A 20,200-nucleotide genomic window follows, 5' to 3' on the forward strand; every position below is an offset into this window, starting at 1 on the left:
GTAGTAAGTGCTACTTGGGTTTAATCCAAATTGAAATTTGGCCTATTTAAAGAAGGCAGCTGGTGGCAAATGCTGGAGGCCAGTGATTGAGTTTGGAGATGGAGGTAATGACAGCCTGCATGTCAGAGTGCAGAACTCCAACATGGCCTGTTCCATGTTTGCCTCCTCAAAGAACAAAAATGCACTTCATGTAGACGTTTTAGTAATCCTGTTTTTCCTATTAAAAGAAAAGTAAGTTTGGTAGCTTTCCTTGGTGAGTGTAAAGTTGATGGAGCAGACATGGCCCAATTCCATTTTAATATTAGGTGCCCTCCCTCAGAGCAGAAGTTACACGTGGGATCAGCACTTTAATACAAACCTAACTTGAATCTGTCAGGACAATGGCCACATGTGGTTAAATTGAAAACTTGTTCCTCAGTCACAATAGTCATATGTCCAGTGCTGGGTACAGGACAGTGCAGGGCTAGTACGTTTCCACGGGGCGTAGGGTTCTCTCGCATACTGGTCTAAATTTCCATGCAGGAGGACACTGAGGAACTGCCGAGTTACATGAGGCAGAGGCATATGCAGTTTTATTATTCTATTGGTTTGATCCACAGATTGAGGGTCACATGATTTGTTTTAATATATTAGAATCTTGATAACATAGTTAAGCCTGAATTTGAATCTCATCTGACCTTGCACACAGCCCCTGCTAATCCAGGCTCGTCTGGAATTTATGTGTTGGCTTCTGAATGGGCAACTGTGGTGGCTTACACAGTGAGGACTCAGAGCTGACGCTGTCACAGCTCTGAGGTTGACGCAGCAGCGGACTGGACTCCTGTGTCGGGGAGAGTGCTCAGTAGAAGGCAACTGTGTTGGCATACAGGGGGAATGAAACATCTCTGGGAATTTTATAGCAGCTTTATTGCTTGATTTTACTTCAACGTTAATATCATCTGAGTGGCACTATCAAGACTACAGTCATTCGCATTGTGCATCTGAACACCCACGATGTAAATGTTCCTATTTGTGTTTTAATGTGTGGCCTTACTGCACCTGTTACAACCTCATTTCTCTGCTGTCTAGGGCTTTCTCCACATCATGCATTCTCGCCCGCATGCAGCTTTTTGCTCAGTTTACGCTGAGGCAGGGCCTCACGCATACCCTGTCCCGTCAGCCTATGGGATCAGGAAACTTCAAGTCCTCCCACACAGGTGGGGATAGAAACAGTTGTGGCAACACAAGTCTCTCTCCATGGTGGAGAAACCTATGCTTATCCACTGTATTCTACTCAGTGTGTAGTGACGACAGATGATGCAATTAAACCAGTCACATGTGCTGGCCCTGAATGAGTGTCATGTGTCTCACCTGTGGAACCTGCTCAGATTTATTTCTCTTCTCTGGTTTACTGTTTGTATGTTAACCCACTGTAACCTCCCCAGTCCCCCAAACTCTCCTGTGACCCTTCTACTGCTGCAGTCACCTCTTGCCCAGGCTCAGCAAAGGCTCAGATAAGAACTATTTCCACATCCACATCACAGCTCCCCTGTGTCCAGAGGCAGCCCTGAGAAGGGGGCACATGCTGTGACTGTCACCACTGGGCAGTAGTCCCCCAGGTGAGTGGTGGCTGTGCCAAGATAATTTCCCGTTAAAGCTTAGTAGTTCATACGATGCCAAGAGACCTTGTGCATGTGACGTGTTCACTCCAGCTGTAATCACGTCCTAGTCCCGCCTCACCAGCTGGGCTGTTTCGTGGCAAGTGGCATGGAAGGTCTCCCCTCTTTCCTCTTACTCCTGGATTGTTTCCATGAGAGCTAAGAAACGACAGAGCAGCAGACAGTAGGGGTGGTCCTGTAGTCTGCGTGGGCAAGAGCAAAGGCGGGCGGGCATCTCCGGGCTCTGCGGAGTCCTTCAGGGGGAGCTGGAGCGGTGTTAGGTTTCTCACGGTGTTGTACTGACAGCTTCGCGAAGTGCCTGCCCTCAGCTGCGCTGCAACACTTCTCACCACAGACACCTCACCCCTCCTAAAAAGCAGGGCAGCGGGAGCCGCATGCATGCATCTCCGTCCCTTTACACCTCTACTGCACTCTACGTCATTCACACCTCTAGTCCGTGTTCAAAATTAGAAACTGAGGAAAACTGCCTCTGCCCACTCTTAAATCTTGGGAAATACAGTATCTGGGACAGATAAACGAAATTATGCCCAAGAAAACATACACACACACACCCATACACAAGCTTTTAAAACAAAACACTTCAGCTGAATCTTCTGTGACAGTTCAGGGTAAAAATAGAGCCATTTGGGCCAAGGAAATCCTTTGCCAAGTAAAGGCGCTAAGGTTTGAAGACAGCTCAGCCTTCCCTGCAAACTGTCAATGTCCTAAGCTAAAGTAACTGAAAAGAACCTTTGGATTCCACTCACAGTTCAGGACCCGTCACCGCCCTTAATTTGGTAGATAGGACTGGCCCCCTCCTAGGAAGGGCACGCAAAGGAGCTGCGTGGACAACCTGAGATCTAACAGCTAACTGACCGTCACCCTGCCAGACAGAAAGACTGCAAGCTCAGGCAGCGCTCTTGTGGCTAATCACCTCCAGTGAAAACACTGGGAAAAGCCAGGAGCTCTGTGCTCAACACTGCTGTCAGCTCAGAGGAAAAGAAAGCCCTTTTAAGGAAACTTTGAGCTTCTATGGGCCGCTCTTCTGCCAGGACTTTCAGGCCCTTTGAACATAGGCCGAACCACAGATGGCTGTGCGTGTAAGTCTGGGTCCTGATATCCGCCCTCCCCACCCCAAGCACCAGTTGTTGGCCAAAAATAAACACCATTCCTCAGCCATATATGTCCACCAGTCTTGATCTGGGGAGGAGGCAGGAGGCAGGTCAGATCCTTGCTGGGCACACGCACGTGAGGCCACCACTCACCATGCACATAACGCAGCTCAACCGGGAGTGCCTGCTGTGCCTCTTCTCCTTCCTGGACAGGGACAGCAGGAAGAACCTCTCCAGGACCTGCTCCCAGCTCCGAGATGTGTTTGAGGACCCCACCCTCTGGCCCCTGCTACACTTCCATTCCCTGGCAGAGCTCAAGAAGGACAACTTCCGGCTGAGCCCCGCACTGCGCAGCCTGTCCATCTGCTGGCATTCTAGTCGAGTGCAGGTGTGCAGCATCGAGGACTGGCTCAAGAGCACCTTCCAGAGGAGCATCTGCAGCCAGCATGAGAGCCTGGTGAACGACTTCCTCCTGCAGGTGTGCGACAGGTAGGCCGCCTTGCCCCAAGCAGAGTGGCCTTGCAGGCCTGGGCGACAGGGAAGCACATCCCAACAGCAGTATGGCTCAGGCTCAGACCACGGCAGACAAACAGTGCCCAAGAGTTGGGTAAAATCGGCTCTCAGTCTCTGAGGTCCCGAAGCTGCTGCTGTGAAAAGGAACTGAGTTCGCTTGGCTCTATTTTTGGAGCAGCTGTCTTTCCTGGCAGCCACTAAGGGCTGGCTGGGTCCAGCTGAGCGAGTGTGGTCAAGGTCAAGCCCTGGGAGAGGACTCTCAGAGACATCAGTTGGTCCAGGCTTCTAATTTGACCAAGGCCTGAGACCTGCTGATGAGGAAGGAGCCACAGTGTGCAGGTAGCAGAGAGCAGTGAGCATCTCCACTGAGAAACACTCATTTTGCATAGTACCAGACAGAGTATTTCAATTGTCAAGGGCAAAAGAGTGCTCGGAGAGAGTGTTCAGTATCCAGTGTAGAAGCCCCAGGGTTTTGCCACCCACTTAAATTGTAATCTGAGCTAAAGTAAGTCCTTTTTAGCATAAGCATGACCTGAAAACATCCCGTTTTACCTTTAGACAAGGCCCCCTCCCTCGCACAGGCTGAGCCACCAAATGGATTGGTCACACGTTCCTAGGTAAGACAGCTTTGGCCAGCATGGCCCTGCCAGTTGCTGAGGAGAAGGAGCTCCCTGCAGGCTAACAAGCTGGGCTGGTTGCCCACTGCTACCACCCAAGGTTGACAGCCACTGTTGACTGGTCTCCACAGAACAGGAAATTACAGCGGCCTGCCTCTCCCTTGTTCTCTTTTCCCCAAGTTGGATTTAGGCTTGGCTTTGACTAGGCCAGGGCAGGCCATTTTGATGGGTTTTACTAGGCTTCAAAAAAAAAAAAAAAAAAAAAAAATTGAGGGTGATGGGTGGAAGGGGAGTGTCACAACCCCACATTGGTTCACTCTTGCTGGAAGATAACTAGGTTTAATCTCCCAGACCAGCAAGATTCAACCTCAGACTACAGTATCTGCTAAGCACTGGGTCCCTAGGGTCAGGACAAGTGCGAAGGGCACCGAGTTTCCAGTTCCGATGCTGACCCCAGACCAAGTGTTTGAACGTTTGCCTTACACCTTTCACTGCAAAAGGAGAAAATTCTCTCAGTCACAGGCCAAGAGGATGAAACGACACAGTAGAGAGAGGGGTAAAACGAGCTGGGGCTGTGAGGGGATTCTTCTGCTTTAGTCACTCTGTCTAAAACCTAAGGCCAGATCAGGCAATATGCGGAGGGCCTGAATGCACCTTTCGAACCATTGTGAGTACCTGTATCTTGCCCACAGAGTATCCACTTGTTAAGCCCCGGGAGTCACTCTGGGCCAGTCTCTTCATTTACAAAACTGGGTGTACGTGGTCAGCACTGAACGTGCAGTGAGGGCGGCATGGGCTCAGTGTGAAACGGTGCCAAGTCCCGTATATTTTAAATTACTTTTATCTTTCCAGGCACAGGAGATAGGCTGGGCCGGCTAGGTGCAGGCAAAGCACTAAGGGGTGGGTGGTGTGGAAAGGAACCAGTCCTTCCCATCCAGATTCAGCTCCTTGACCACCACGCCCAGACCCACTGGAGACACCTCCCAGGAGGAAGCCACGTGACCCTCCTGGTCTCCAGAAAGTGGGTTGTGTGCCTTTGCTCACTCAGACCTCAATTACCACAAGCGCATGGGTACACACGGCCCCATTCACCTATCACACAGAAGTAAACTTTGGGCCAGTGATAGTCGGGTCTCACTACAAACAACTTCCGCCTGGCTCTAGCTGCCTTGGTGCCGGCTGCTGCCCCAGGGGATGAAGCAACTGTTTCAGGCTACCGAGCTGAAGGCTAGACTCCAAACTATGGTTTTTAGTCACCAGCCATTACCCCACAGCCCCCGTCCCCAACCTCGCATGGCTTTCAGCCCGGGGAGGAGGAAAGGTCCACAGCTGTCCCTCCCAGAGACCCATGATCCCACAGGTTCAGGGACAGGGGCCCCTGGCCGCAGCCCTGGCCCCTCGGATCCGCGGCAGCCGTCTCCTGGGTTGGACCTCGAGTCCTGCCGCACCTCGGCCCCGTGTCACCGCCCTCTGCCCGCAGGTGCCCCAACCTGGCCTCCGTCACGCTTTCGGGCTGCGGCCACGTCACCGACGACTGCCTGGCGCGCTTGCTGCTCAGCTGCCCGCGCCTGCGCGCGCTGCGCCTCGAGAACTGCGCGCGCGTTACCAACCGCACGCTGGCGGCCGTGGCCGCGCACGGGCGCGCGCTGCAGACGCTGCACGTGGACTTCTGCCGCAACGTGAGCGCCGCCGGCCTGCTCCGTCTACGCGCCGCCCGCCCGCGCCTGACCCTGAGCGCCGAGCACAGCGCGACCATGATCCCCGACCAGCCGCCGCGCGCCGCCTCGCTTCTCCCGGCCGCGCCCCGGGGACAGTGCCCGCCGCACTCCACGGGCTCCTACGGAGGACGCGCACGCGAGTGAAGGAGCGAATGCTTGGGAAATGCGGGGTGGTGGTCTTTGAACGTCTGCCCCGCCCCCGTGTGTCCTGCCGCGCGCGCCCGTGCGCCCTAGCTGGCCTGGAGCCTCCGAACGAACCCGAGGCTAGGACCTCCGGGGCCGCCCCTGCCCGTACGGAGCAGCGTGCACAAGCCATTCTAGAAAACTCGCTTCCGTCCCTGCATGACTGATAGTTCTCACAAGGGAAGAATGCATGACCTTTAAAGATGAAAGTAGTAGCCGTAGTTAAGTGCTGACACAAAAACGAGACTTTTATTCCCTAGATTGGCTGAGCCTGGACTTCCAGGACAACCTCACTTTCGTCCACTCGTCCCCAAGGTCAGGACCCTCTGTTCACCCAGCGCCCCCCACTCCCCGCCGGACCTGGGACAGGCAGGCAGGATAATTGAACCCAGAGGGGAGCTCAGAGGGGCGCCTCCCTCCAGCAGCTGTAACCAAGACCACTTCATTTATCCGCAGGCAGGTTTTTCCAGTTTTCTGTGAAATGGTTTCCCGATCCCTACCCACAGGGCTCCTTAATGTGTTTCCCAAATTGGGGTGTGGGATGAGGAGGAAGCACACGAGAAAAAGACATTCTCTTCTGTTCCCATGCAGCCTCTCTTCTAGTGGAGGCTGTAATTGCGACAGAAGGCGGCTTGTGGGGGTAGGGTAGGGGATGAGTCGGGCAACCCTGGGTGTGGGGAGGCACTCAGAAGGGGTTCACCAACTAAATCTCATGGAGAAGGTGACACCTGAGCCACGAAGGGAGCCAGGGAGCCAAGCAAGCCATATGTAAAGTGTTACAGCCCAAGAAACTGCAGGGCGCCTGACTAGGAGCTCGGCTGGGATTGTTAACAGCAATGAGATCGGCTGGGAGGAGAGGAGGGGAGAACTGGATGGAAGGAGCTGTGAAGAACAGATTAGGCTCCAAAAGGAGCCTTTGGAAGTCACCTCCTGCTAGCAGGAGCCAGAACACCAAGCACAGGGAAGGCCTGTGAAGTTGCTCTGAACACTGTCCAGCCAGACACAGGCACAGCCTCCAAGGCCCTGGGGACTGCTGAGTGTCTTTCCTGCCGCTGCCAGGTTCTAAGCTGTGGCGTGTCTAGCCCAGAATCAGAGAACACACGGGTCTAGGGTAATGCCTTTTAATCTGTGGGGAACCCAGTGGATCACCCAGGGGAGTGTCCCAGCCATGAGGACGATGTTCCCCTTAGCAGGCAGGGCTCAGCAAGCGCGTGGCACCTTCAGGGAAAGTGGGTAAGTCGGGGCAAGATGGGGCTACCAGAACAACCGGAACGGGTCTTGGGTTTGATCTGTGCCTTCACAGGCTTATCAGACCACATCCTCACTGGAACCCGTCTTTTCAATCTCATGCTAGGAAGCTGAGTGCACAGCTTCTTCAGAAGACAGCCCACTGTCTTGGCTAGGAACTGCATAAAGATCTCATCAAGCCGGAGCCTGAGGCCAGCAGAGACCTGGGCCTACGTGGTGGGCCCCAGAGACCCTGGGAAAGTCTGAGGTGGTGCTCAAAACCTGTCTTGGAGGGACACACACCAGCTTCTGCACTAGCGAAGCCTCCTGGATCCTACTATGGCAGTGCTGACCTGTGACCCAGTACTTTCCCCAGATCTTTAAAGGGAGACCACCTTACCCTGAGAAACCCTCCTGCAAGCTCTCCCAATCAATGTACAACACTTTTTTTTTTTTTTTTTTTTTGCAAATACCAACCTTGCCAGACACAGCTTCTTCTAGCAAAGGTCACAATCTGGGAGAACCTGAACAAACCCACTTCTTCATAGACATATGGGAAAGCTTGTTTTTTTTTTTTTTTTGTGTGTTTGTTTTTGTTTTTTTTTTAAAAGCAAGAGGATTTATGTTTTCTTGAGATTAAGGGCATAAATCTGCAAGTATTTGTTAAATGAATGAGGCCACCAATTAAGGACCTACACAATTAAGGGGTGAATGTAACCAAGGCAAACCAAATCCCTACCCTTAGACCCAGCTGTTGCTCCACAGACAAGGAATACTAGTCTTCAAGAAGCAAAGAATGCAAGCAGGTTTCCAGCCAAGAGACAGCATGGTGGCGTGGAGTAAAAGCCCATTAGAAAACTCTTCTGGGCCAGCTGAGACAGTGCATTAGGTCTGAGCACCATCCTGGTAAGAGTGCTCCTGGCCTCTCCAGGCAGGGCATAGCCACTGTTAAAGGTCTGAGCCACAATTAAAGTAAACTGAAGCCTGCAGGCTGCACACTCTCGGCTCAGCAAGAGGGAAAACACTGCTTGTTACCAGGACGAAACCCAGAGGAGTCAAAGGGGCCGTAATCTCATCCCCACCGAGCATATTCTCTTAGGCTCTCCTGGCCCAGAGGCCCAGACATGGCCTTTCGAGCTCAAGCCCAGTGTTAAGGGCTTAGTCACTATCTAGAAGCCCCTGATGTCCCTCAGAAACATGATCCTTTCTCTAAGGCCCAATTCCAGATGAAAACTTCAATAAAATGATGTCAGACTTCTCAGCTTTATCAGGGATTTTCACTCAGATTCAGAAAGACAAACACCAGCCTTTCTACTGATAAATTCTTAACAGTTACCTGCCCATTTCTCTGCCTCACACCTTATTGGAGCAGGCTGTTGGCAATGACCTTTGCCTTGAGTCCACAGGAAGCAGCTTGTGGTACACATTTGGTGGGAGTAAAAGAGACAAGCTGCCCACTGGCCTCCAACTCTTTCTGGTATACTGCAGCAAGAGCCTCAGGGTGAGGTGGCCCCTCCCTCCCCAACATACTCAGCTAACACTCACGCACAGATGAGCGCCTGCCAATGACCACAGGAGCTGGGCTCAAGCACCAAGTGGGACTCTTTCTCAGCCTTGCACCCCCACACTAACCCTTATGAATTTACTCACTCATCCACTTACTGATGCGTGGTGATCCCTGCAGGTGCACAGCTGTCTCTTCTGCACCACCTTCCCCTCCCCCCTCGCTGTCCCATGCCGCCATCGGAGCTCACTGTCTCCTCCAGTTCACTGGCACAGAGGTGCTGCCTCACGCCAGGTGTGCTGAGGCTTTGCAGCAGGAGAGGTGGTGCCATAAAGCTCTGCTCTAGGGCCAGGGAACAAAGCCAGGACCCAAGATGCCAGCAGAACAAATGGAAGGCAGCATGCAAGTCCCGGCCTCCACCACATGATCCTCAGTAGTATCTTTCAGATAAAACCTGCCCCAGCTTCTGAATGGGCCAAAGAGCATCAAAGTGATACTGCTGGGCAGCCACACGTGTTCCATCTGGGCTCCTGTCTACCTCAACTCCTCGCCTGAAGCTCCCCTGGATCAACAACAGCAGCCCCCACTGATTCCTGAATCTGCTTTATTTCTCTGCATGAGGAACCCTGCACAGGCGAATCAAACTAAAACAAAATAAATATATGAATATTCATGTAAAACTGTCCTTTCTAATGAACAATTATACACAATGTACAATCTCATGTTCACTGGGTGGGCTTACAAAAATGTATCATTCCCAACTAACAATGCACCAAAATGGTTCCATGCAAACTTACTCAAAGTGACCAAAAATACAGAGGGAAGGAAACCTGACTGAGCAGTTTGTTTCTGCTTTTTGTTTTTGTACAATCACAGAAAAATAAAAACATCTAATTTCTTTGTTTCATTTGAAGTAACTAAATGTGGCCACTGTTTATGTCAGTTTATGTTCCTACAACATCTATGCAGTTACCATAAAAGTCAAACATCAAATCGCAAGTGAGCATTATGGAGAGAGGCGGGTGACGGCACCCTCATCAGTCAGTAGTCAGTGTCAGAGCCCTCAGCGTTGTCCACGTTCCTCGAGAGCATGTAGTTGTCCATGTCAATTGAACGGCAGTTGTTAATGGCATACCGCAGGCGCTCGGCCATGACCAGCTGGCTGGAATAGGGGGGCAGCCTCAGCTGGAAGAAGCAGGTCTGTGAGGTAGGCAGACTGTCGTAAGGCTGTGAAGGGACAGAGAGAGCAATTACTGAGTGCGGTGCCAGTCCAGGGAGCACGGGGCTGCTCACTACCACCCTCCCCAAGGCAGGAGAGCGCTTCTGCCTAGGCTGGGACCACCTGGCTGATTTACTTGGAAGCGGAGATTAGGTCTTAGCAGAAAGCACATGGGATCTACAGTCCTTTCCACTTCCAGTGGCCTGTGGTGGGAAGTGCTGGGCTCTTGGACTTGGGGAACACTGCACAGAACACGGCAGAGGGGAAGAGCACGGTGACAGTGCCCTCCTGTCCACCAAAGGCACAGACAGCATGACGGGGTGCTCCAAAGAGGGCACTTTCAAGCGCACTCTGCTGTACACAGTCTGCACACTTCTCTGCTGCTCACAGCTGGTGAGGAGAAACAGCGAGGCCCAGGCTGTGCCTTAGCTAACTGTCATCAGGAATGTGTGTGGAAAGCTGGGCTTTTTGTTTGCTTTGTTTTGTTTTTTTCAACACAGTGTTTCTCTGTGTAACCCGGATGTCCTGAAACTCGCTCTGCAGACCAGACTGGCCTTGGACTCAAAGAGATCGACCTTCTGTCTCCTGAGTGCTGGAATTAAAGGTGTATACAAACACCACCCAGCTTGGAAAGCTGGTTTTTTAAAATTTAGTTTAAAAAAAAAGCCTAAAAGGGGAAAAACAAAACAAAACAAAACAAAACCCACATGGCGTCTCACTATAAAATCTGGCTGGCTTGGAACTCACAAAGATCTGCCTGCCTCTGCCTCTGCCTCTGCCTCCCAAGCACTGAAACTAAAGGAGTGCTGGAACTATGCCCACCTTTTAAAGACAAATTTTTAAAATACACAACTGAAAATGGCTTCTGCTAGACAGCATGTTAAACATCTTCTCCCGCCCTCCCTGCTAACAACCATATTCTAAACTATTTGCAAGGACAGTAATGATCTTATGTAATTTCTTCTTTTAGGGTTCGTTATGTAGCTCAGGCTGGCCCTAGTGTGAGTCCTCCTTTGGTACTGGGATCACAGTGTGCACAGCTGGCTATGTGATATGTAATAGTAAATGTTTCTCTCCTTCCAGGGCTGGGTTGTGAGGGCCAGGAAGCGCTCCCTACTGGCCACATCCTTAGCCCTGCCCTCTCTCCCTAGCTTGGCATTTTTTTGAATCAGTGCTTCTCCTCAGAGTTCCCCCAAGCCAGGCTACATTTCAGCAGGGGTGGGGGGGATCTGCACCCTCCAGGTGTGGGAGCCGCTGATGACAGAGATACGGGCAGAGAAGCTGAGGACAGTGAGGAAGGGAAGGTCACTAGACTGCTCAGAGTACCTAAATGTGGACACTAGAGAAGTGATCTAAGAGCCACAAAAGATAGACCCCCAGTGGGCAATTTACTGAGGCAGGAGATTAGTGAGGTGGCTGGGTAGTCTGGGCACATTCAAGGCAAGGATCATTTCCAGAACTGAATGGAAAGGAGCTATTACCTCCTTCCCACTTCACTGTGCAACAACAAAACAGATTGACAGCTTATAGTTTTTGGCTAGTCATGCAGGAAATGCATGGAACGACTCTTTTCATAGCCCTCCCCCAGCACAGCAGTCCCAGGGAGCCTAGGCCACGGCCAGGAGCAGAGCTCCAGCTGGGGGCTGCAGGAGGCAGAGCTCTGTCTATGTGAATGGTTCTCAACATGTGGGTCGTGATCCCTTTCAGAGTCAAGCGACGTTTTCACAGTGGTTGTATATCAGATATTTACATTATGATTCATAACAGTAGTAAGATTAAAGTTATGAAGTGGCAACAAAGTAATTTTAAGGTTGGGTAAAATGAGAGGGTCCCCACAGCGCGAGGGACCGTACTGAAGGACCGCAGCCCCCGGAAGGTGGAGAGCCTCCAGTCTAGAGCAGCCGCCAGGAGCAGCGGGCGCCTGGAAGAACACAGGGCAGACGCTAACACTGAGCAAAGCGCTGCAGGTAGCATCTTGTTTTCCTCACCAGACCCCATTCACCCGCTCAAAGGACTGCCCACACACAGGGAAAGAGAAAGGGTTATGGCTGAGGAAAGAGGACAGAGCTACCCTAAGTGCTGTGCCAGAGGGTGGAGGTCAAGAGGAGGCCAGGCAGAAAGCACAGGAAAGAATTCCAGAGTGCCTGCTAGGCACAGGTGGAAGGGGCATGAAGGAGAGGATTCGCTATGTGCAGGCTCCAAAGCAGAAAGCGCACAACGTGCTGCAGAGACAGGCAGAAGCCCATTATGACCAGAACGCAGGGTGGGGCAGCGGTCTGACTGTGGGGAAGGCTAGCAGCATTTACCCTGGGGTCAGTCCAGGATCCCTGAAAGGTCTACAAGGAGAGAGGCACAGCCAGTAGCATACTTAGAAAGATGGCTCTGGACTGCAATGTGGGCTTCGGATTCCAAGCTTGTTTATTCCTAAGCCACCTTCAAAATGCAACCAGGCTGGGGATCTGCAGCTAGGGCCACTACCCTGTGCACCCACCTCCTATGGTGGCATGGTCGGCCGCCACTACTGCCTGTACACCAAACAAGACTGGACCCTGCAAGCAAGTTACACATGGAAAAGGCATTGGGGCCTGAGAGTCAGGGACACCTGAGGACCCCTTGCCCACTCAGATCTAATGCAAGACGAGGGAAGGGTGCTTGTGGCAACATGCTTTCCACATCTACGCAGGCCCTTTATTCACCACCACTAAGTGAAGTTCAAGTCTGATGCATCACGGTTTTAGATGTGTTATGAATCCCAAGAGCTAAAGCCTGAACAGGTAGGCCTTCTGGGGAGGTTAGACTTCCATTTCCCTAGCAGGCAAGCAATAAAAGAGGGGGAAAAGCGAACAGATTTTAAGCAAGGAAGGAAAACTGCCTACTTACCCTATCGACCTTCATGATCTGAAACCTCTGGGAGATGTCGGCGGTGTTGGCTGGCAGCCGGGAGCGCCCAGACACAAAGCGCATGAAGAGCACCCTCTCCTCATTGGAGAACTCCTCCAGCGTGCGCCACAGCCACTGCACCAGCTGGTGCTGCTCATCTACCTCGCGGTAGCGTACCACCTTCTTCAGGACTTCCACACAGATCTCAGGCATCCCGCACACCATCTGTTCCAGCTGTTTGGCCGTGAGGAGGGACAGCAATGGCACAGGGACAATCCAGGACATCCCTTCTCGAACTGCAGCCACCTGTCATGAGGTTGTCCATTTTAATACGTTTGTTGTGTGGAGAGATACTTATCATGACCACCTGTCCATTCTAGGTGTAAGTCCTGTGGCCAGGGCCACCCTTGCCTGAGTTCCACCCTGCTCTGAGCCTCTTACCTTCCTTCCAGTCTCAATTCAAAGTCAACATAGGAGCCTGCCTTCACTCCCTGCAAAACTTTAGTGCCTGGGGCCTTCTTCAGGGGCCCACACTCATGTTTCTAGTCACAGGGAGCCCCATGCTGTTCAGTGTGTTGTGTGACTGTTCTACCTCCTCATCCACGTAAGCACCTCTTAAGGACTGGTAGGGTATAGGTGGATATTCTTGTAAAAACTGTGTCCACTGAAAAACAGTTCTTGAAAAGCATAAAGAATGTACAATAGAAAGTCAATAAACGCACACAATTTAGTCAGAACATCTGGCATCCACCACTTACTATCATTTGAATTTTCTCACATGAAAAATGAGGTAAATATTGTTCGCCATGAGTAATGACAAATGATCTGGCAGTGTCAGCACCACTAGAGCCGTCCTGTTTCTGTTCTCAGAGCACAGGGCAGCTGGGTAGCTGCAGAACAGAGGAAGAAACTCCAGTTCTCTGCCTCTGTGGTACAGGAAGGCAACCCTACTTCAAATATTTCTTTTTAGGCCAACCTCAAACCATTTATTTAAAAAAAAAAAAAAAAAAAGGAGAAATACAAGCCCCCAGTCAGGAGCTCCACCCTTGGGGCTGTAAGTGGTGCTATGGTTACTGTGCCTGGGCTGAGGGACTGCCCACAGCATCTCTGAGGTAATAAGGGGCATAATCCGCTACAGACTATTAAAAGTAAGCCACCAAGGCCAGTAAGATAGAAAAAAAAAAAAAAAGAGCTGTTTGTAAGCAGCATGATACTAAGGTGTGAGGCTGGCTGCTTGGAGGAAGCAAGGAGATGACTGGGGACAATCACAGGAAGAACATTCAATTTTAAAAGATGAGGCGAAAGTGAAAGTGGAAGGGGCCAATTCACTGAGAGGAATGAGGACAGTGGGTGTCAGGAGCTCAGAGGGAAGGTCAGCAGAACCTGCCTGCAGGGAGGCCTGTGGTGGGGCCATTCTTATTTTCTCTAGGTTCTGTGCTTCTGTGAGGTGCTCACGATAACCCTTACTGCTTTGGCTCTGACACTGAACCTTTGCTAAACTAAAGAAAACAGTTTAATGACTGAACCGGCCCCAAAGTCAAACTCAAGGAAGGACCAGGAGTGAGAAGTATGGAACGTTAAGTAACTGTACTTTGGTATCCTCAGAGCCTAGATCCAGAGCTAAAAAGGACCCAAATAACCTTAAGATAAAACATTGAAACTATGAATGATCTTATGGAAAGAACCAACTCTGACATACTATCATCTCCTGTGGTCACTTATTCCTATTCCCATGATTAACTCAATGCTTATTTCAGGACAGAGCAAGGAGAACACAAATGAAATAGAAGATACTCCTCAGGTGCAGCCTTTCAGGCTGACTGAAGAAACAAGCCCCAAGCATCCTCAGGCCACCACATACACACAACTATGAGACAAGCTGAGGGCCTGCACAGTGAAGCAGGACTGTGGAAAGAGGTGCAACTCCTAGCTGCGACTCGCAGGTCCGCATCAGGAGAAGGAAAGAGGCTCTTATGAGGCTTTATGACCATGTAAGGGCCTAGAGAGATGGCTCAGCAGTTAATAGCACTGGCTGCTCTTCCAGAGGACCCAGGTTCAATTCTCAGCACCCACATGGCAGGTCACAGCTGTCTATAACTCCTGTTCCTGGGAATCTGACCCTCTTACACATGCAGACAAAAGACCATTTGTAGGACTGACTGACCTAGCTGGAGCAGGCACTAGATGGGATAGTTGTAAGAAATATGGGCCAGGTACGTGAGGAGGAGTGAGGAGTCAGGATCTCGATGCTGGGGTGAGAACTCAGCCTCATACAGCAATGATCAATTCAGAGCTGATTTAAGGATGGGGGTTGGGAGACATGACCTAAGAAGTCTCTGGATAAGGTCTGAAATAGAGATACAAGTGAATCTATGCGTACATGGCAAGTAATGCCCACATCTGGCTGTAACCAGTGAGTTCTGGTCTAGACAAACTGAAGCATCCCAGGCCACTTCCTGCATGAGGTTTCATCTCACCTGCCGGTCCATCTCATGAAGCCGATACTCAATGGCCCTCTCCACGTATTCCTTTCTATTGGAAAATGTGAGCGGGATACTATTTCCTCCAGGGATTATGGGAACCATTTTACCATCAGCACTCTGGCCAACAAAAGAATCAAGAGGAATCATCTGAGAAAAGAAAAATAAGAAATTTTATTACATGGTAGAGAGGATAACAAAAGGCACAGCTCTCACACAAAACTGTAAAAAAGTCAAGGCTTTAGTACCAAAAACAAGGCAGGCCAGGCAGGTCTGCCTGCTCAAGACCACGCTGGCTCGTCTGCTACAGGTAAAAAGAGGCACATCTTTGTACCAAACCAAGTCTGTTATGTTCCAGCTACCTAGGCCTCCCTCTCCTCTTGGTGCACCTGGTTGTCTACTCTGACATGCAGAAAAGTTGTTAAAGTGGAAGGAGCAGAAGCTGGAGGCTGGAGCCAGGTCTCCACATTAGCAGCGACCTGGGCCACTAAGGCTGAGCTACCCGGTCAGGCTGACAGAAAGAGGAAGACAGCTTCTGCCTCTACCCTGAACACTGATCGGTGCACACAGGAAGTCAGATGTGGCAGGTTTACCTCATGGAAACTCTCTTCAGTAATGCCGCTGTCTTCAATGTGAAGGATGCTGTTAAGGGTCTGCACATAGAGCAGATCCACCTCCTCCAGGTCCTCGAGGGTAAGTGGAACACAACACAATTGTTTCCACACCAGAGGGGCCAGGTGAAGGTCCAGAGGCTTCTTTGTACGAATGGCAACCCCCATTAAAATTCCCAAGAACTTAAACTGCATTAAATGTTCATCAAGACAAGCAGAGGGGTTAAAAAGGAACCTGCGAAAGAAAAGTAAAATCTTTTAGCAAAAACTTCCTCCCATTAGAAACACGTTCCCCATAGTTAGAGCATTAGATTGGGCCTGTGCCGTTGAGTCCAGTGGTTATTGAGCACGCTCGGCTGTTTAAAGTCTAAGCATCCCCACTGGCCCTCATTTGGTTCCAGGTGCTGGAAATTGTAAGCATGTGCCGTCACGGCACACTCACCTGCAGCTCTTTAGTTGCTCTAATCACGTGTGCGTGCTCACCAAGCTACATGACTATTGTTTTGGACAGCATCGGGACAACATTCTGAATCTCACTCTTAAGAGAGAGACTGAGCGCATGTCCATATGTGTGAGAATGAGCACGTGAGAGAGAGTGTGCACTTGTACATGCATGTGCGTGTGTGCTTGAGCACATGGCAGGTTTCTGAGTGTACGGAGGGCAGAGAAGGATGCTGGGTGTCTTCCTCTATTGCTCTCCACCTTAGATTTCTGAGACGGGGTCTATTACTGCTAGCTGACTTCAAAGTCACTGTGTGAACAAACCTGGCGTCAACTCACAGACATCAGGCTGCCTCTGCCTCTGTGTGAGGATTAAAGGTGTGTGTCACAACACATGTCTTTCGCCTCATTTTTTGAGACTCGATCTCTCACTAAATGTGAAGCTCACCTGGCTAGGTTGGCCAGCCACTGAGCTCAGACCCTGCCTGTCTCTACCCCCAGCACTGGAGTTCCAGGCACAAGCAGCCACACCCAGGTTTTATGTACTGAAGATTTGAACTCAGGTCCTCTTGTTTCTAAGTGCACCTACTTTCCAAGTCATCTCCACAGCTCATACTTTGTTTCTATTTAAGACAGAGCCTTGCTACGAAGCTCAGGCTGATGTTAAACTCATGATCCTCTTAGCTGTACTTCCCAGGTTATAGGCATGTCCCACCACACCCAGCTATACTTAGAAACAAAGGAAGAGCAGTAAATGGCTAGTAGCCACCTGCTCAAGAATGTCCCACATTCCGAAATCATTTCACTGCAAGATGAAAACCATTTAAACTTGCAAAGAAAGGACAGCAGTGGATCGTGACCAAGTAGCTCCATGACATGGCGTCAGCAAAGCTTTCTACATGAATCAAGACACAAGAAAGCTACACAGCCTGGAGAAACACAAGGGTACATAAGAGACCCTGAGTGTCCTCTTCCCTCGGGATTATCATCAATCTGTCCCTTAGTACTGAGCAAGGTTGGCAATGTCTGTTTCCCATCATGACAGGGTTGATGGCTGCATTGCCTTGGGGTTATAATGAGGATTTAGTGAGGAACATGAGTGAAGCAGTGAGAACAGGAAGCACTCAGTAGGTAACTGTCATTATTAAGACATTTGAGAAACATGCCCACCTTACCTGTCTCTATTGTAACCGACTTCTGCAGTAGCATTAGGAGAGGGTATGAGAAGGTCAACTATACCAGTCTCAAGTTCCTGCAGGAAAAGGGTTTTTTTTGAGAGATAACAATCAAATGCATCAAGAGAACAAACCAACTACACTGGAGGTAATACTGGAAAGGAGATATTTGGGAAACTTATAAAGCAATCTCTATAGTTTAGTTATTTTTGTGATTTCAACTTAAAGTAAAATTATGAAGTCCTCCCTGGGAGAAACCTTAAGAAGAATGAAGAACCAGCATGAGAGAAGCCAATAGTGAGCAGTGGTGTAGCTATGAACAGGGTATGGAGAAATTCCAAACTGTCTTAATACTGACAGCCAAGTGTTACCCACGCCACAGGGACAGAACTAATGGAACTGAACTAATCTTGAAGCAACCCACCAATGCGGCTTCTAAAATCAGAACTTTTTTTTTTTTTTTAAACATTGCTTTAACTCCAAAAAGAACGTAATTTAATTGTATGGGTGTTTTGTCTGCATTTTTGTCTGCCACATACGACCAGAATGAGAGCACTGAATCCTCTGGAGTAGAGAGTAGTGCTGAGAACCTACTACTGTAGGTTCTCTGGAAGAGCACAAGGTGTTCTTAATCACGGTGGTAGCTCCCAGCCCCTGTTTGAACTCTTTAACACACATTTTCTATTCTGGAGCCTGGTGGCCCACTCTGCTCTAAAGCACACAGTGGTCCTGGATCGGTCTCCTACTTGGTGCACTTGGTGTCACCACTGTTCTTTCTACTCCTGCACACCTGATGCTGGAAGGGAAAAGTCAATGACCTTGATATGCTAAGGTATCTCCACAAAACACTTCCTGAACTCACCACAGGCTGCTGCACAGCACTAGCAGGGGAAACACAGACTCACAGATGCAGCCATGCTGAACTGACAAGCACTGGATATCAAACACCATTAACAGAGTTTTCAGGAGGGATGCCCATGCAGGTACCTGGCACATCTCTGTGATGGTGTCATCAAACACTCCTCCAGCATCATCAGCCCCTTCTCCAACCAGTTTAACCTTCCATGCTCGGGAGGGTAGACGGAGGTCTGATGCATTTAGCTTTACCACTTGTCTCGCTATTTGAACAAAGATGGGCTTACACTTCCGACCTCTAAACAACAACAACAAAACCCATTAGAAATAATGTTAACACAACTCTTCTGCTCCACAGATTATCACAGAGATCCTTGGTGGCATCTTTTCGTTATGAATGGACATGTGAGCGTTGTCGCTGCCCTTTAGAACTGGAGAAGCTAGCGCACAGAGATGCGTTAACTGATTTCTAAACAATTCTAGCTGGTTGGAGAAACACACACCACCTACCTGGTTGATATTCTCTTTACAGTAATTTGAGGCCCATAATTTTTGCCTTGAACCATGGTCTTCCCTATGGAGCGCACCATGGGCAGCGTGTAGACTCTCGGAGCTAACAGAGGCCGCAGTTGTCCCTGTACGATGCCCCAGGTTCCAGCATTGTAATGAGAGGTGCTGCTCTGTAGACAACATGAAGAGATCAAAGATGGCATAACACAAGACTTCAAAGAAATAGCACTCTTAGATATAATTTCTTTCTGAAATGTCCTATAACAGCACAGATCTGAACATCAGTTGCAATTAGTAAATTTAAAAAATGATAAAATGTGATTAATATTTTTTAAGCCTTAGAAAATAAAGAAAAGGAAAAATACAGACAGGGTATAAAATCATCCATAATCCATCCACACAGAGATAGCACCATTGACGCCCTGCACTGCCTTTCAATCTGGGCATGTACACGTACATCCTCAACAATGTGAGAAACTATTTAGATGTTTCTTAGCTCCTTTTCTCACATGGCTTTGTATCAGACATTTCTCACTTAACTAGAACCAGCTTGTTGGCAATCTAGTACAGCAGAGCATCCTGCTGCCTGTCTGTTCCTGTGTATAAGAGACGTCAAGTCTTTACCTTTCTCTCCTAACTGATGATCCAAAGGTTTCTGACTGAGAGTTTTACAAACTGATACACATTTTGGAAGACATGCTTACTTATTAAATAACCTCATTCGCTTTCTTCTTAAATTGTGGGACCATTTTATAAAGACAAATTAGCCAAATTTACTTTATTTCCCCAACTTTCCTTTACTAGATTGAGAACGGTCCTTTGTGAAGAGAAGGAAGTCTTCTAAACTTCTCAGCTGACCTGATTCTTTGGTACCCTTTACTATGATCCTAGCAGCACTGTGTATTTAGATTTTTTCCCCCATTCTTTTTCCAGGTCTAGGGATGCAATCCAGCCTCCTTGAGAAGGCTAGGAAAACCCCTAACGTTTTGGCCACACACCATCCACTTAACATCATGAATTAGCTGGGCAGGAGATAAGACATGTTCAGTCACCCATGCTTCCTCCGGTTTTAAACAAATCAAAACACTTTCTGTTCACACACTTGCTCACAAATCAGCAATAAAATGGAATTACATCTGTTCTTCCTGTTCTCCTTGAGTCACAGAGCATAACAGGTTAGCCATGAGAGAAGTTTTCAAAGGCAGAAAGGGCCTGGGACCCGGAAAGCACGTCATGGGCACCCCTTCCCAACCCAGCACTTTACCTGGTTGTTGGGGCTGAGATTCAGTAGCCGCCATGATGAGTACATGAGGTCAGAGAAGTGGTAAAGCAGCCGGAGCCTAGCCCGCACGGTGTGAATGCTCACCTCCCTCAGTGCCCCGTACTGCGGGGGCACTGCATCAGGCAGGCCCAGCTGGAGAGGCACCGACACACCTGCCCAAAGCACAGAAGCACTTGTGAAGAAAAACACAGTGTTTCAATTCTGAGTATTTTGAAAACTTTCACACAGAACACAGA

The 20,200-nt window shown here is 49.7% G+C and overlaps 2 protein-coding genes across 6 annotated transcripts in view; one reads left to right on the forward strand and one right to left on the reverse strand.

Moving 5' to 3' along the window:
- Positions 1-1,452: 1,452 nt before the first annotated feature.
- Positions 1,453-8,268, forward strand: Fbxl22 (F-box and leucine rich repeat protein 22). Of its 2 annotated transcripts, XR_009592239.1 has the most exons (3): positions 1,453-3,238; positions 5,360-6,240; positions 7,139-8,268. XR_009592239.1 is itself a non-coding variant. In XM_021638326.2 (2 exons), the coding sequence occupies exons 1-2, from the start codon at positions 2,820-2,822 to the stop codon at positions 5,739-5,741; spliced, it is 801 nt and encodes a 266-aa protein (XP_021494001.1). In that variant the 5' UTR covers positions 1,453-2,819; the 3' UTR covers positions 5,742-8,268. The 2 variants fall into 2 exon arrangements, 1 of the variants encoding a protein (XP_021494001.1); XM_021638326.2 differs by having other exon boundaries at positions 5,360-8,268.
- Positions 8,269-9,098: 830 nt separating this feature from the next.
- The window catches only part of Herc1 (HECT and RLD domain containing E3 ubiquitin protein ligase family member 1), a 163,842-nt gene continuing 152,740 nt past the window's right edge, over positions 9,099-20,200 (reverse strand). For all 4 annotated transcript variants that reach the window (XM_060384853.1, XM_060384852.1, XM_060384850.1 and 1 more), the window contains 8 exons: positions 19,947-20,116; positions 18,683-18,852; positions 18,305-18,470; positions 17,318-17,394; positions 15,684-15,936; positions 15,088-15,240; positions 12,611-12,916; positions 9,099-9,738 (listed from right to left, as the gene is read on the reverse strand). In XM_060384853.1, coding sequence (XP_060240836.1) covers positions 9,553-9,738; positions 12,611-12,916; positions 15,088-15,240; positions 15,684-15,936; positions 17,318-17,394; positions 18,305-18,470; positions 18,683-18,852; positions 19,947-20,116 — 1,481 coding nt within the window. In that variant the 3' untranslated portion in view covers positions 9,099-9,552. The remainder of the gene's footprint in view (positions 9,739-12,610; positions 12,917-15,087; positions 15,241-15,683; positions 15,937-17,317; positions 17,395-18,304; positions 18,471-18,682; positions 18,853-19,946; positions 20,117-20,200) is intronic.

The sequence above is a fragment of the Meriones unguiculatus genome, chromosome 6 (genome assembly GCF_030254825.1).
Source record: "Meriones unguiculatus strain TT.TT164.6M chromosome 6, Bangor_MerUng_6.1, whole genome shotgun sequence".
Taxonomy (NCBI): domain Eukaryota; kingdom Metazoa; phylum Chordata; class Mammalia; order Rodentia; family Muridae; genus Meriones; species Meriones unguiculatus.